General features: G+C 42.3%; 1 protein-coding gene across 3 annotated transcripts in view; it reads right to left on the bottom strand.

Annotated features, from left to right (window-relative positions):
- Positions 1–16192, bottom strand: part of LOC107391662 (neuronal PAS domain-containing protein 3) — a 388161-nt gene that overhangs the window by 232 nt on the left and 371737 nt on the right. For all 3 annotated transcript variants that reach the window (XM_070546901.1, XM_070546902.1, XM_070546903.1), the window contains 3 exons: positions 8862–9009; positions 8537–8652; positions 1–5464 (listed from right to left, as the gene is read on the bottom strand). The exon at positions 1–5464 is cut by the window's left edge and continues 232 nt beyond it. In XM_070546901.1, the coding sequence (XP_070403002.1) occupies positions 3861–5464; positions 8537–8652; positions 8862–9009 (1868 nt within the window). In that variant the 3' untranslated portion in view covers positions 1–3860. The remainder of the gene's footprint in view (positions 5465–8536; positions 8653–8861; positions 9010–16192) is intronic.

Genomic DNA, 16192 nt, shown 5'->3' with positions numbered 1-16192 from the left:
ACTCACAGTTAGCATCAGTTAGTCATGAGGTTTTGACTCTCCTGCGAGGGAAACAAAGTCAAACAAAACAATAGAAATGTACCATAGTTTTCTCTTTTTTAATATTTTAATTTGTTTGTATTTAGAATTTTATAACACTGTTAACACTGATAATAAGAGATTCCCTCTTTCCCGTATCTCAGCTACTTGGCACCAATTTCCTCATAAAAGAATCTGTTTAATTGTACAAGAAATAGTTAAAAACACAGACACAGTTTCTTCACAGATAAATGAAGTGGATTTTCAATATTTGTAATTTTTAAAACACTACGTATTTGACAGCAGCTGTGATTAAGGTTTTTAAGTTTTTAAAATCACCAGCAAAGTTTTCATTGATCGACATAAAACACAGAAAAACACTGAAACAGCTTGAACCGGCTGTTTGGTTTTAGTTACATGTGGGTGTATTTCCTGGTTTCTTCCGATTTTCGTCCAACCACAACCCTCCCATCTCCACTTTTGGCCATTTTTCTTCAGCAAACAGGACCTTGTTCTATGTTTGTGCCTTGCCTTCAAACAAATTCATCAAGGTAGAAAATGCTAAATTCCAGAGGAGCACAGAACGCTCCTGAAGAAACATCCTGACATTCAGTCATGAACAGTCCACCAATCACCTGACAGATCGAGCAACCTCGATCACATTTTTTATCCTTCTTTGCTTTTTTCAACACTTTAGTTCAAGACAATGATTCTCCACAGAAAGCACAGATGATACAGTTTGTTTTTCCTGATGTAAGGGCGTCCGAGGCTCACTTCACTTTACTCCTCGTCTCGCCCCGCGTAAGTTTGACAGACTAAAAAAACACAACCGCTGGGAAGAAAAATGAAAACAAAATCAAAGAATTGATCACATAAAACGCATTAGACCAAGTTACTAAACATGCAGTTCAGTTTTCCAAAACACCTATAAAAATAGATTTATTGTGAGAAATATTTTTTTCTTCTTTTAATTTCTTTAGAAATTGTTAAAATTGTTTTTTTAATTTAAGCAGTCTGAAAGACTATTGCGATTTTTTTCTCTCCTTCGAACCACATGTTTAACTTTGCCCTATGAGAGAAATTTGCGCAATAAGTCAACAAGTTTGGTGGGAACCATTGAAATACACCCAATGCACACGAGAAACCCCAAGGAACTCTGGGAAAATGTTTCACAACCTTGGCTTTCATGGTTTTTCCAAGAAGTACATAAAAGTACACCTTTAGGCTTTTTTTCCATTATATTTCATATGTATATAATGTAAATGTTTACATAAACATTTGTATGCAAGAGCAGGAAACTTTGAGTCCCAGAATTCCCTGAAGGCAAAAAATGGCTCCATAAACTTTTGAGCTAGATAAATAACCTTTTCGTCTCTGAGAGAAAAGACAGCAAGATTAAGAGGTTTGAATAAGACTACACAACAGCAAAAAGCAACAGTAGAGTGAAAGAGAAGGATTAGAAAATAAAAATGCAGATTTTACGAAGACATAAAGGAAGCAGCAAAAATGGTGGCCTTTACAAAGATTTTTTGTTTGCTTTTTTAATCGTTTAAGTTTTTGCAAAGACCACCGGACACGAAATTCCACGACCTCCATTGGTTTCACTAAGACTGCAGCTAGAGGGAAACAGAGAAGGAGGAGGCACAGAGTCAGTGGTCGTCTTTTTTATAGAAATCACCCCTCCCCCGACTTTGCATCCTCTCCTTCTCCACACTAGAGATAGAGCACAGAGAAGACAAAAGACAAAAACGCTACAGTAGCTCAATATATACTGCATATAGTCAACACACACACGCACACACACACACACACACAGAGAAGTTGCCATGAAAGACTTTTTGACAGCCAGTGACACTAAACACGTTGGTAACACGATTTTACGGCTTAATTACATGGAGTAATAACGATGACATGGTGGTGAAGACGAGGCTGTCAACTTTAGAAACATGGATGCTGTGATAGATTAATATAATTTAAAATTATTACTTTCTTTTGATCTTTCACCAAAAAAGTAGAGAAAGACCAACACAAAGTCAACGAGAATCACAGTGCTCTTCAAACACCAAACTTGTTAGAACAACATTTCTTTTTTTGGCAACAGAGGCAGAAAAACACAAGGGCAATGACAAAGACAGAACTTTTAAAGGAAGGGAATCTTTTCTCCTTTTTCATCAGGAAAAAAGTCACTTTTCTTCAATGTAGTCATTAGATTGATTGTTTGTCAGACTGATTGAAAAATGCATGTCTTTATTACAATCTCCTTGTTGATATGTGTGTGTTTTCTTTTGAATCACAGGTTCTGGAGATGAGATGGAAGAGAGCGGATTGTTGAGGAAAGTCTTGCAGAGGTGATTCTGGTTCAGGAAGAAGAGGAGGAAGAGGAGGAAGAGGAGGAGGAAACAAACAGCGGTGATACAAAAAGAAGTCAGTGGTCAAACAGGAGCCTGTTGACTTTTTTAACATTCATTAATCAAGTTAGCAATGCTAGTTATTTAGCTTCAGTCTCACTGAGAGTTAGAAGGGACTGATTTAAAAAAATATACAAATTATAACAGGAAACCATTTTAGTTTTTTTGTAAATTTAAAGTAAATTCAAAGTAATTAATGGATTGTAGCTGCAGCCGCCCCCCATGGCTCGGTCAAACTGGAGAGGGACATTTAGACTGAAACAGAGGTGTTGTTGCTGTATTCTGAGTTTCCTGGAGATGAGAAAGAAAATAAACTTAAAAATCATCAAACAAACATAATTAACAATCATCAGTCTAGCAACAAGCTGGGGGTTTTGTTTTACAGCACCCGCATCAGCCAGCTGAATCTGGGTTACTGACAGTCCCTAGCACCATGAGTCTGTGGAGTGACAGCTAAAGTGTGGACAAAAAGTCTAAAGGTCAGGTAAGCAGGACAAAGGTAAGACAGAACAGACAGAGATGAGGGATGTAGAGGAGGTTATGTTGGTGAGAGACCTGTAGGTAAACTCCTCTGATAACAGAGGAAACTTGTAGTAACATTCGATTATTCACAGGCCATTACCCGGCTGAAATTGCTTTATTTTTTTCACTTAATGTTTGATTTGAAAGCTAACTCTGAGCTAGATTATTTTATAAAAAGGAAGAAAAAAAAGATTTATTTTCCCTCAATCAAGAAACATTCTCAAAAACCATTTTTCTCTAAAAGATTATCTCTGAGACCCTTGTCGGTCATAAAAGTGTAGCTTCCTCTCGAATTAAAAACTTTCATTTCAAGCTTTGATCCCGTCAGGAAAAAGGAGAGGCACAAGTTTTTCTGTCTGTCTGTCTGTCACAAGTCCCTGTGCCAGCCTCCTGAAAGTACACACACTCAGCATCTCCATAAAGACGCAACAGAAACAAGTCATATATCAAAAGATGATCCCATTTGGGCTCAATGGAATTCTTAGGCAACATGAATTCACCGTAGGCAAACGGAATCCTCTGCAAAAGACAATTAAAACAAAAACGAGTGGTTGGATTTTTTGTTTTGTTTTTGTTTGCTTGTTCACGCCAAGTAGGTTGTTGATGGCAAGAAACAGAAGCTAAGAGAAGCTGAGAAGAAGGAATGAAAAAGAGGAAAAAAGAGGAATGTTTGAGGGTTTATCGTGTCTTTCACAGAAGCTCAGCTGCTCTAATTCAAAGTGCTAGAGTACATCTCTCGTCCTTTCCTGTCCTTTCTCCCATCTTGGAAAACACAGTGTTGGACCAGGCTGATAAAGATAGCATAAACTCTTTTTCACTATTTTCACTATTGAGGAGTCTTTAGACTAGTAGACATTAACACAGTTGTTGATTCGGGAAAAACACAGTAATGCGGTCTTGCTGTCTAATGCATTAATCCTCCTTCCTTTCCAGAGTCGTCTGTGTGGAGTGGATGCCATTGCTGTACACCGGGAATGGTAGTGTTGTGAAGAGTCCCTCGGCTGTGGTGAAAACGTTGGCTGCTCCTGGCATCTGGCCTCCTAAGGTACCGTTACCCCCTGTGGGTGTCGTAGAGCCGACAAACGGGCCAGCAGCTGCTGCAGCAGTCATGTTGAGCCTATGGACATGATGGTACAGCATCTCCATGGGCGTCTTAGGGTCCAGGCCAAACCCCGAGCTATCAACAAAATTCATGGCAGCATTGGGAAGGAGGTTCCCTTGTGCCATGGCCAGTGTGACATCTGCTGGTGCATACCTGATAGTCCCTGTCGTGTAGACGCGTGGAGTTGTCGTGCTGGTGGGAGCCAGAGTCCCCGTGACTCGGTGAACCAGAGGGAGGACCACATTGCCAGCTTGCAAACGTTGTAGCGCTTCAAGATCACCAGAATACAGTAGCGAGGAGGAAGAGCTTGTTGATGAAGAAGAAGAGGAAGACGAGGTGGTGGGAGTGACTTGTTGCTTGTCCCGTGGGGATGCAGAGAGGGGAGGAGACAAGGGGTCAGCAGAGGATGTGTTGGAAGGAGGAGCTAAACTTGTAGTGCTGGAAGAAGACGACGGTGCCGAACTTCCGCCATACGGAGGTTTCCTCACTCCTCCTGCTCCTCCCTCCATTCCAGGAGGGGTGAGGACGGAATCAGGAATGACTACATGTAGAGAACTTCCCTGAGGGGAGGGGAAAGACTCATGACTCCCAGAAGCCGGGGGTTTGGCGGTCATACTATAAGGGGACTCGTTTCTGGAAATCTCTCTGTTGGGAGGGTAGTTCCAAATGCTGCTATCGTTGTCGAAGTTGATTGGTTCTGCCATCTCCGTCTTGATCTTAAGAACTGAAGATGCGGCACCTGTGCTGTTTGGGGACCCAGAGGCGGCGAGTAGACTGGCAGAGGTGACAGGTGCTGCCCCTGGGGGGGTGACTTGCAACGTGGTGTCTTCTATTGCTACAGGGCTGGCTGGAGTTGTGGATAAACGGGGTTTTCTGCTTCGTGATCCATCCCACTTTTGTACTTTCCTCCTCTTCCTTCTCTTCTGGAGCTTGCTGCCCGTACTACCAGTGTCACAGTTTTGTACTCCTCCATCTTCTTCATCCTCCTCATCATCTTCACCCTCTTCCTCTTCCTCCTCCTCTGAGGTGGAGGTGTGAGAGTTGTGCAGTTGCATTTCTTCACCTTCTCCATAGTGTTCCACCTTAATATGAAGACCACCCAAATTTCCCAGTCCACTGATGGCATTCAGACCCTCTAATCCTCCAAGTCCAGCTAATCTTCCCACCCTGCTTCCACTCTCTTCTCCCCTGGCCCTGTCCACCTCCTGCTCCTGTTCTCCATCGGAGGGCTCCAGACTGTCGTCACTGTCCTGACTCTCGGGATTACTGGAACTGTCTCCTTCGTCATGGTGCTTCAGTTCTGGTTCAGAGGAGCAAAATAACTGCCCAGGCTGCTGCTGACGTTTGCTGTCTGGATCTTCACTGTGTTCCATTTGCTGGCCGGACTTCCCGTCGGACTTGGCATTTTCATTATCTATCAAAAAGAAAACATAAGACAAAACATTTAAACAAGACTTTTCACACAATTCAATAATTTTTAGATACTATTTTGGAATGGACATGCTTTGTTTGTGCTGTCCCGGGGCTTTTTCTCTCTACTCACCACAAAGTCTATGTAGCTCTACCACAAATGAGGACAAGTCCTCCAAAAACTGCAGCTAAACCCGCCAGTCCATGTTTTAAAGTTTTTCATGGATGAAAGATAGAAGAATAAGAGGAAACAGGGCAAAAGCAAAGGTGTCCAACTACTCCAGCGCAACTAGATTCTTCTGCTTCTATCAAAGTTCTGTCCTCTGAGAACAAAGTGGACAGCTGTCAGGTAAGTGTCTGCTTCCAAAGGGATTTCAGAAACTACTGCTTCCAGGTCTGATGGAGACGATCTCACCGAGTGAGATCTAGTTCTTTTGTAGCAATCAAGGGGAAGTCATTGCCGTCTTTTGAAAGATATCTGGATCTAGAAGTGAAGTGGAGAGATGAATGTCCATCATGACCTCTGAGGGCCCAGTTTGAAAACCTGAGCAGTCAAACTCAGGCGTTGCTATTCTCACTTTTGCCTTTTACATTTTGTGCTGCTTGTGGACCTGATGAGTGTTTAGTATCTGTTGCTGTTCACGTATGTTGGTTTTGTCCAACCAATCACGCACACACTCACACACACACACGCACGCACGCACGCACGCACACACACACACACACACACACACACACACACACACACACACACACACACACACACACACACACCATCAAACTCTGCCAGCACACGCCGGATAGCGACTGACCACCTGGCAGCGTTTCAATCCCCTAATAGCACCTGGAACGTCAGCTCGCTGCCTTTGTCTGGAGGAAAGCTTGTGTCTTCATTACACGCGCTTCTCGAGCCAAACATCAACAATACTTCCACAAAAACTATTAACCCAAGGTTTAAACTTGGAAAAAAGCATAATGCGAAAGACTCAAAGTAAATTCCATCTGACGTTGAACTGTATGTCCTTGTTTTAAAAAGACCTAAATCTGTGGAAGGACAGTTTCAAACTGGGAGTACAAATGGGTCGAATTCACCGTTTAAAGTAATGTAATGTCAGTTATTATGCAGCAATGGCTAAAACAAACAAATCCGACATATTTTCCTAGATAGATTACCTTCGAGGTGAAAAGGGGTCAAAGGGCAGCTGTCTCATTTTAGAACAAGTTGAGTTAGAGCACCTTGAGCCTGTTGGACACTGGCGGACGCTGGCCGCCTCCTGCTACAGCTGGCAGCAGTTTCCAGCCGACAGAGTGCAAGAATTAGTACCCTCCAGCAAAATTACCAGCTGGCACCGAGTCTCATCATGCCAGCACGAGCTGTGGGACTTGATAATGTTATGCTCAAGGTGAAGGCCCTGTCTGGGTCTAAATTCAGTTATAGTGCCTGAACCAGTCAGCACTGGCTGCAGCTATGATGCATAAAATAGTTTGGTGTCTTTAGCGTTTCTCTGAGTTTGGCATTGCTTATCTGTAAATCAGATTTCTTTAAGGACCTGGGTATCTCTGTAGGTTTACTTCACGTGTTTTAGGATATTTCTGTGATTGTCTCATGCTTTAGCTACCGTATGATCCCAACACTGAGTTCACGTAAGAAAAGGCATCAAGTGAGACAATGTTGTGATCATGCTTCTTGTTTTTGATCAATTGTAAAACAAGATTACAAACTCCAGAAGTATCGGATGTTGGGTCCATCAGTTATTTAAACGCCATCTGATTGGCTTAACTATCTGCAGAAGTGTCACATGATCTGCCTCTGAAATCTGCTCCCATTCCTCATTTTGAAATACCGGACCATGTTTGCAGACTGATGATAAAGAAAGCACCACCTGCTTTGAGTGGTGGAGAGCATCTTCAGGAACGTGCTGGATTTTATACTTTTTATTTTTATACTCAAGTATCATTCTCAGTTTAAATGTTGTCTCTGAAGAAGCCTTCCCTCCATTAACCATCCTTACCACATGCATTTTCTTATTATATTCATATATTTGCCTCTATTTTAGGACTTGTACATTTGATCCATGGTAGCAGCCAGTCGGACTGTGTGGTGGTGAGGCCATGGAAGTAGCAGGATAGAAAGATGCTGAATCCAGGCCTCTTGATGGGTTATTATTTCATGTTATACAGTTTTTGATTTAATGCAATGTTTCTAGAAGATCCTCTGTTGGACACCATGATTTTGATCTTCATGTGTTTTGCACGATTGTGTAGTTCTAGCCTATTTCATCATCTTGTCATTTTGTGGCAGCAGGCTGCCTGGCTGGAGAACGACCAGTCCCTGCAGCTGTTGGCATTCATGAGCGTCCAGCCTGGCACAAACCACAAACTGGCACCAACTGATGGAAAACAAAAAATCTTTCAGTTTTCTTCTCACAACTGATTACTTTACTATTATAATTAAAGCCGGTGTTAGAAAACACACAGCAGACTTACACAAAGCTGTGGTGCACCAGCTTCAACAACTAGACGTGAGCCACATCAGATGTGAGCTTCACACGACAGGATCTGGAGTCTTATGTCCCGATAAATCTCTCCTCTGATTGGCTAACAGCAACAGGACTCTACCACTGACTCTGCTCTGCAACGTTGATGTTTCATCTCCACAAATAACACAAGCCTGGAGGAGTTCTGCTGTGTGGTGGAGTTGCTAATGCTAACAGTTAGCTTCTACTAGCTGAGGCGTTCTCTGCTGTTTCCTGGACGCTAAACCAACAACAGCCTTCCCCGTCGTGAGTCCAGATGGGTGAGTCCATGAATGTTAAGTGACAGGGTGATGTAGATCTGTCAGGATTTTCTAAATCTAGAGTTTCACCGTCTGGTTTCTATCAGAAGCTAATGCACGAGATAGGTGTAGGAGACTATTTTCCTGTTCAGCCTGCATGAAACAGTGACTGATTAGAATCGGATATAATTATTAAAAGTCATTTTCAGTCAAGTACTTTAAAGTTCTTAACTTCCCCCAGTTCTTGTTTTTCTTTCTTTTAAAAACGATATACTCTTCTTATTTTTTTTCTCAACATACCTGAGGCTTCTTTGGACTCAGACTCAGACTCTGAGGTCTCGGAGGACTCGGACGTTTTCTCTGGCAGGTTTGGCAGTTGGGTGATGTCAATCGGCATGTCCTTATATTCAGGATTACTGTGGTGAATACAGAAAACAGCAGGAATGGAAATAAATCAGCTGAAATGATTCATAATCTAATTTTAAAGAAAGAGGAAAGAATGAGTGTGTGCAGATGTTCTAGACACCTGCACACTCATAATGATAGGAGTCAGCTACTTGGTGAATGCATACTTTTAATTTAAAATGAATGAGTGAAAATCCTCTAAAGAGGGATTCTGTCTGACCTGAGGACATAGTTGACCCAGATGACGTTCTTCTCACTGGAATTCTTGGCGTTAACAGCAATGGTGGCACTGGACTGGATCCAAATGTAACCACTGTTCTTCTGGATCCACCGATAATACTTAGTGACACACTGACCTTTATTCATCACTGAAAGACAGGGTGGAAACAACCACAGATTTAGTGATTTCATGCAAATCACAGACATGTGTAACATTAAGTATATATGTTATATTCAAACTCTACATAGAGCGTCCAAGGAATGACACAAAGGGCTGACTGGGCACTTTCCTAAGATGGATATTAGAGAAACCTTGGATGAAGAGCAGGAGTGTTGGACAAAGGGAGAGGAAAGAAAGAATCATCATCATCAGATGTCATAACCCATAACCCTAACCCATGACCTCTCCTATGCACTGTGCTGTGAGCTGGCCCTCACGGACCATGTGTGTGTTGGTGTTTCAGTGTAGATGACCTGCTCAGCAGCAGCTACCCAGTCCCACACACACAACAGTGAAGAGCATGATGCTTCTTTCCATGTTACCGTTCCATGGTGACTGACCAACATGACCTGGACTGGACAGCTGCCTCTGCATGCATCTGGGATGCACAGAACCTTCAACCGATTCAGTGTTTAGTTTGATCTGCACAGACCAGCAGCATCTCCCCAAAGCAGCTGTCTAACCACCATAACATGGTCCAGCTTTACTTTACTTGCCTTCACTGAAATAATAAAACATCCCTCATTCCAAACAAAGCCACCTTTAAAAATGGCCTTATTACCTTGCATTAGAAATATGTCACTGATGCTACAAAAGCCTGAATAAATGGAACGGGCAATGCAAGCGTTCCCCTGCTGCAATTCATGTATCGTAACTAAAGCAGCAGCAGTGGCGTCTCCTCACCAGCAGATGGTGCTGTGTCCCTGCGGCAGGGCCTGCACAGTCCTGTAAAAGTCGTTTCAACTCTGCTCCACCCTGAGATGGCACACTAGTAATAAATCTGGCTAAATTAACCACTAAATGGTTATCTCAAGCAATATGTATCGGCATTAATCAGGAGCCGCTCAAACAGAAACAGTCAGAGATGAGGAGCGAAGGCCCCTAAATTCATATCCCGCTTCTCAATTTAATTATGGACACAAATAGGCTTTCCATGTCGGAGACGAAAGAGAGAAAGCAGGGCTGATTTATATAAAACGAAGGCCAGTAATTAAAAACTATTAGAATCTAATAGCATTGTTTAAGACGACATCCCCAGGGCTGCGGTAATTGACTTTGGTTGGACAGCTGGTGCACATTCCTTCTCTTCCCCTATTCATGGGGGGGGGGGGGATAACTTGTTTGCATATTAAGGTAGAAATGGTGAGATCATGTCACCTTGAATGCGACCTTGCTTTGTTTGTACAGCAGAGTAAATAACGACACAATGCACACACACACACACACACACACACACACACACACACACACACACACACACACACACACACACACACACACACACACACACACACACACACACACACACACACACACACACACACACACACACACACACACACACACACACACACACAGAGATGTGGGTGCACATTTACATAAGTATCACAGCCCTGCCTGTTCACAGAACTTCAGCTCTGTCTTGCTGCATGTTCACACACAGATGACATTCAACACCTTCTACATCCAGGGACGTACTTTAGACCGCTTTTGCCTCAAAACTCATTAATGCCACTGGAATTCACTCCTTATGAAACAGATCAGATAAATGACATCAATACTGAGCTCTGATTTTTTTATTCTGCACCTATTTGCAACAAACTGAGACCTCTGTGTTTAGATGTGTCCTTCTGGTGTTTGATGGTTGTGTTATAAACTAAAATAAACTGATTCAACACTAAAAACAAATAAAAACAGACACCATTCAGTAGCTGAAGACAACATGGTGACAAAAGTTGTAAACTATGGCACATGAACACAGAAGAATGACACACACCTAAAACTAGGCATGGATCGGGGTTCTGTTTATGGACACAAACAAGGACCTGGTTTTCACCATGTGTCCAAAAAACACGTGTCGTAATATACCGTGGTCTACGTAATTCAACAACACTAAAGGTTAAAAATACCTCCACCCCATTGTTCAATAGCTTTGCAATACATCGTTTTAGGGTGAAGTCTAGAGCAGCAACTGGATGGTTTCCAACTGGTAGTGTTTTATTCAAAATCACGACAAGTCGTCTCAAGGCACTTCACATCGTAATTATTCCAGTACAGGTCAGTTCATTAAGCCAATCAGTAAAAAGTTTCCTATAGTATAAAGAAGCCAGCAGGTTGGTAGATGGTAAATGCCCTGCATTTGTATAACGTCTTCTAGGGTTCTTAGATTGACCCTTCATTCAGTTACGTTTTTGAGCCGAACTCCGGACTGGCCACCGGAGGAAAACTCTCTAACCACCGCATCTCTTGACAAGCTGTCAAAACCTGTTGCACGCTGCAGCGACACAGAAACCTGCTCCTTCAGATTAAAGCTGACACAGCCAAGACTCCTTCAGAGTCCATCCGTCTTAGGCACAACCAACCTTCACGCTGTTGTGACCTGGGAACAACTCAAGACCGGTCAAGTGGTACTGCGGTTGATCCTGCAGACTTCGGTACCTGGGGGTCCACACAGATTCTCGACATTCTGGATCTACCACGGGGGTTCCTACGTGGGTACGTAGGCACGACAAGATTGCGTCTGATGCCGTTTTGATAATTCAACTCTTTAGCTTATAACAACCACAAATTCTTTCACACTCAGAATGCGCTGTTCCTTTTAGATATGAGGGTTCTGATAACATCACATTCACACATTCCGTCCACATAGATTCATCCATCACATAAAGTTGTTTCCTAGTTGTCTTGTTTTTAATTTGTTTAGAAAAAACATTTCTTACATTTTATAAACTTGACTGTCTGAATTAATACGAAGTGTGTTATGATCACTGAAAAAGCAAAGAATGCTAATTCTTCTGATTAAACATTCAAAAATCAATCAGGTTGATGTCCTATATTTATATAGAATATCACATCTTATTGGTCATAAGTAAAGGCAATATAATAAGCTTTAAAGCAATATATTTACCCCTCTTTACCTCAGACATTACTTTTCAACCAAACTGATGGAACAGGCCTGGACAAAAATGAAGCTAGCCCTTTAAAAGACTGAAAATAATGGGACCAAAGGGGCGTGTTAATTCAAGGTGCGTCCACTAATCAGCATCACAGGTGTGTTCAATCGTGTCATCAGTCAGTGGGCCAATATACAGGACTCCAGGTAGTCACTGTGTTGTTTGGTGACGTGGTGTGTAGCACACTCAATGTGAACCAGATGCTGCAAAGGTAAGTGTTGTCTCAGGAGGTTAGAAAAAAAAGATAGACATGCGTGTTAAAGGTAAAGGCCATTAGACCATCTTCAAGCAGCTAGATGTTCCTGCGACTACAGCTGCATATATTATTCAGAAACTAGAAACACCCAAGGATGGCTACGAGGACAACATCGGGCCATTCTAAAGTGACCTTCTATGAGCCCTGACCTCAATTATATTGAAACATCTCGTCTCGAAAAAACGTCCTTCAAACCTGAGACAACTGGAGCGGGTTGCTCTTGAGGAGTGGGCCAAAATACCCGCTGGGAGCTGCAGAAGTCTCATTGACAGTTACAGGAATCGTTTGATTGTAGTGATTGCCTCAAAAGGTTGTGCAACTAAATATTAACTTATGGGTACCATCATTTTTATCCAGGCCAGTTCCAGAAGTTCGTTTTTTAAACATGGTTGAAAAGCAATGTCTGACTTTCATTGGTTAAATTTCTTATGAAGTTATTTCTGTGACCATTGTGGGTTTTTCTTTCGTTGACTGAAGAGTAGCAACAACTTTGTCCACGTCTGTAAATAACTGAAGCAGAACTGAAGTAAAAGTGTGCCCCGTGATGATCAGTCTCTTCTAAACTAACTTCCAGTTTAACCACATTTGTTTTAAGTACGTAATGAGATTAATGCCTTACAGCATAAATAATAACAGTTTGTATTAAGCAGAGATAAAGAATGGCCAGCCTTCTCTTTTTCCCCTGCAGATGCAAATGTTTAAAACTTTGAGGTGACGTGCTGAAGGACGGGCGTCTCTGAAGCAGCGATGACAGGGACTTTCTAAAGATGGATGAAAAAGAAGTAGAGTCTGGTTGTGACTAAGGCAAATATAAGGCTGAGATGACATCGGACAAACCTTTCCATCTCTCTCTTTCCATTTTAAGCAATGCACTTGCTGATTGTTCACTAATGAAGGGCGGAGAAGGAGAATGGGTATAGAGATAGGAAGAAAGGGAGTGCTGGAGGCTAGCCTGAGGCTGCAGGGGAGAGACCAGTCGATTAAAAGAGTCCTATTCCCTTTTAAAGTCTTCACCTCACTCTTTTCTCTTTTTTCTCCTCTGATGCTTTTATTTTCTTCTTGTTTCATCAACTGTCACACCTCTGAATTCTGCCATTGTTCTGTTTTTCCTTTTGTTTGACTTCCGTTTCTGTTTTCTCTCTCGAGTTCTTTTACACCATGTTTGACATAGTCACACGTAGAAAATGTATATCTATTCGCAGCCATTCAGCTGATAATGATACAGCTCCATATTATCACAGATCCTCGCGTTTGGACGTGTTGCTGATGGCAAACTGGGGGATTTTTTTCCTCTCAGTTGTAGAACAGACTGGGCTCGTTTTTCCCCTAAAGGATCTGGATTTTAGATCTGAGAGTCCATGTTTCCACTGTGAAATGCCTCACCCCGGCCTACAGATCTCGAGACCATCTTGGATCATTGTGGACACAAAGTTTTTTATTAGTTTATTAATATTTAGTGGTTAGAAACCGTTTCTGCCTCCCAACTGCTTTTTTATTTGCACAGTTTTGTTATAATTACATTAAAACTGAATCATTTCTTATTCACACCTTTCTTAAATCCTATTATCACTCATTTTAACAAACTGTGAATTTTTTATTTTGTGTTGTAAATTCAATTGGAATCTTAAGGATTTCTTGCATATGTTTTATGGGTTCTCTTAACAATTTTCTATACTGTAGTATAGATAGAAATATATTGTAGAGATAAAATACATAAATAAATAATGTGGTTCTCACATTTGTCTAAAAACCTCCACCAACAACATGGCTCGGACTGAAAGTACCTATTCAACCACTGGTTTCCTGTTTCACAGAACCACCGCTCTGCATTTACTTGGGTCCTCCACTTCAGTTCAACTCAATTCAGTTCAATTCAATTCAATTCAAAAATACTTTATTCATCCCAGAGGGAAATTGATTGCTGTAGTAGCTCAGAATAATAATAATAATAATTAAGTCATCAAAGAGTTGTTGTATATTACAACGGCTGTTGGCAGGAAGGATCTCCAGTAGCGGTCAGTGTTGCAGCCAAACTGAAGAAGCCTCTGACTGAAGACTCTCTTCTGCTGTCGGACAGTCTTGTGAAGAGAATGCACTGGAGAAATCAAGTTCGTACGTACTAAGCTACAGAACGTCACTGGAGTGAGAGATTCTTGAATGATATCAGAGAAGGAGAAACAGCCAGCTGGTACCACTTCAATTTTAGGACAAGCTACCAGAGTCCCATAAAGAAAAACACCGTTTGAAGTCACAGACAACAAAATACCAAATATTCTACACGTAGAAAATGGGAAATGGTGTTTACTTCGGCAATGTGGGTTCTGGGCCGACTAGGCCCAGGGATGACAGCAAACAGGAGGGGTGAGAGGTCCTTGACCAGATTTGTGTTAAAAGCTAGCTTGTTTTGCTAATTTGTTATTGCAGCTTTAAAGGTCAAATTCACTGAAAAAACATTTTAAAAGAACTATTTCTGATTCTAACGGGTCACTCTGCGTTTTTCAAGCAGGCTAAACATGAAAATAGTCTCCTACACCTATCTCCTGCTTTAGCTTCTGATAGAAAACAGACGGTGAAACTCAGATTAGAAAATCCTGACAGATTTGCGTCACACTGTCACCAACATTCATGGACTCACCCATCTTTACTTGCAACGGGGAAGGCTGTTGGTTTAACATCAAGAGCATAGAACATCTTGACTAGGAGAAACTAACCGTTAGCATTAACAGCTCCACAGTACAGCAGAACTCCTCCAGGCTTGCGTTATTTGTGGAGATAAAACATCAACGTTGAAGCACAAATGGGAATCAGTGATAGAGTCGTGTTGCTGTTAGCCAATCAGAGGAGAGACATCCAGAGATCAGGAAATAAGACTCCAAATTCTGATGTGGCTCACTTCTAAGGTGGTTTTCCAGAAACACTCCTCAGAGTAACTTGGACCGATGACGCTCGGGCTTGACCATTGTTTCCAAGGGTATTTTCCGTCTACTTTCTCCCGTATTTTTAGTCCCTGTTCCGTTGAGGTACCGAGTCGGGCCGGCATCATGATTTTGGCCGCTGAATGGCTAGGGAGCGGAGTCACTGGTTGCTCTAAAGTGTTTTGCCATGTGTTTCACTGCCTGCAGCCATTTCCTGGTTCAGATTCTGACAAAAAGCCATAAAACTGAGCAAAATGTCCAGCAACACCAACATTTTTCAGCAGAGTTGTGTTTCTGTGGAGCATACAGGTTACTTAACACCGTTTACTGATTTCCTCATGTTATTTTGTCACAAGTAAAAATAACCATCCCCGCACCTACGAGGGTGCACCCTGTCACGGAGCTGCACGGGAACAAAACTACACTTAGCTGATTCAGTCCACACTGTATAGAGCTGTTTTAGGCTGAGTAGTGCTCCTGGAAAACCACCTCTGGTTCCTGAAACAGCTATACCAGAGACCCCCCAGAGACTTTTTAACACAGACAAATTTGTCTCTCATTCTTCTCCATCTCTTCATGCGCTCGCCACCTCTAAACCCAAGTTTCCTGTCATTTCCGTCCACAAATAAAACGCTTGCTGCGCATCTTTTCACTCCTCCAGTCACAGGAGAATTAAACGTTCATGTTTTTAGAGTTTTTTCGTGAGGTATTCTTCAAGCTGCTCCGTGTATGCCGCTAGTTATCCTCGGCTCTCTTTATGTTTTTGAGGGCGCAATGGCGGTGCTGTAGACAACAGCGGCGTCCTGACCAATCACAAGCTTGCGTTGTCCGTCTCGACTGACGGATGTTTAGAAAAGAGAGCTCGACTCCGTCCGTCCTTGCGGAGCTCTCCGGCAGGCTCGCAAGGACGTTGCGTGTCTCCGCACTGACGCAGACGGATAAGCATGAATCAGGCTTTACAAGGCATCTATTGCTACTAGAGACCAC

The sequence above is a fragment of the Nothobranchius furzeri genome, chromosome 18 (genome assembly GCF_043380555.1).
Source record: "Nothobranchius furzeri strain GRZ-AD chromosome 18, NfurGRZ-RIMD1, whole genome shotgun sequence".
Lineage (NCBI taxonomy): Eukaryota > Metazoa > Chordata > Actinopteri > Cyprinodontiformes > Nothobranchiidae > Nothobranchius > Nothobranchius furzeri.
The sequence above is the reverse complement of the archived record's forward strand: the minus strand, read 5'-3'. Positions and strand labels throughout refer to the sequence as shown.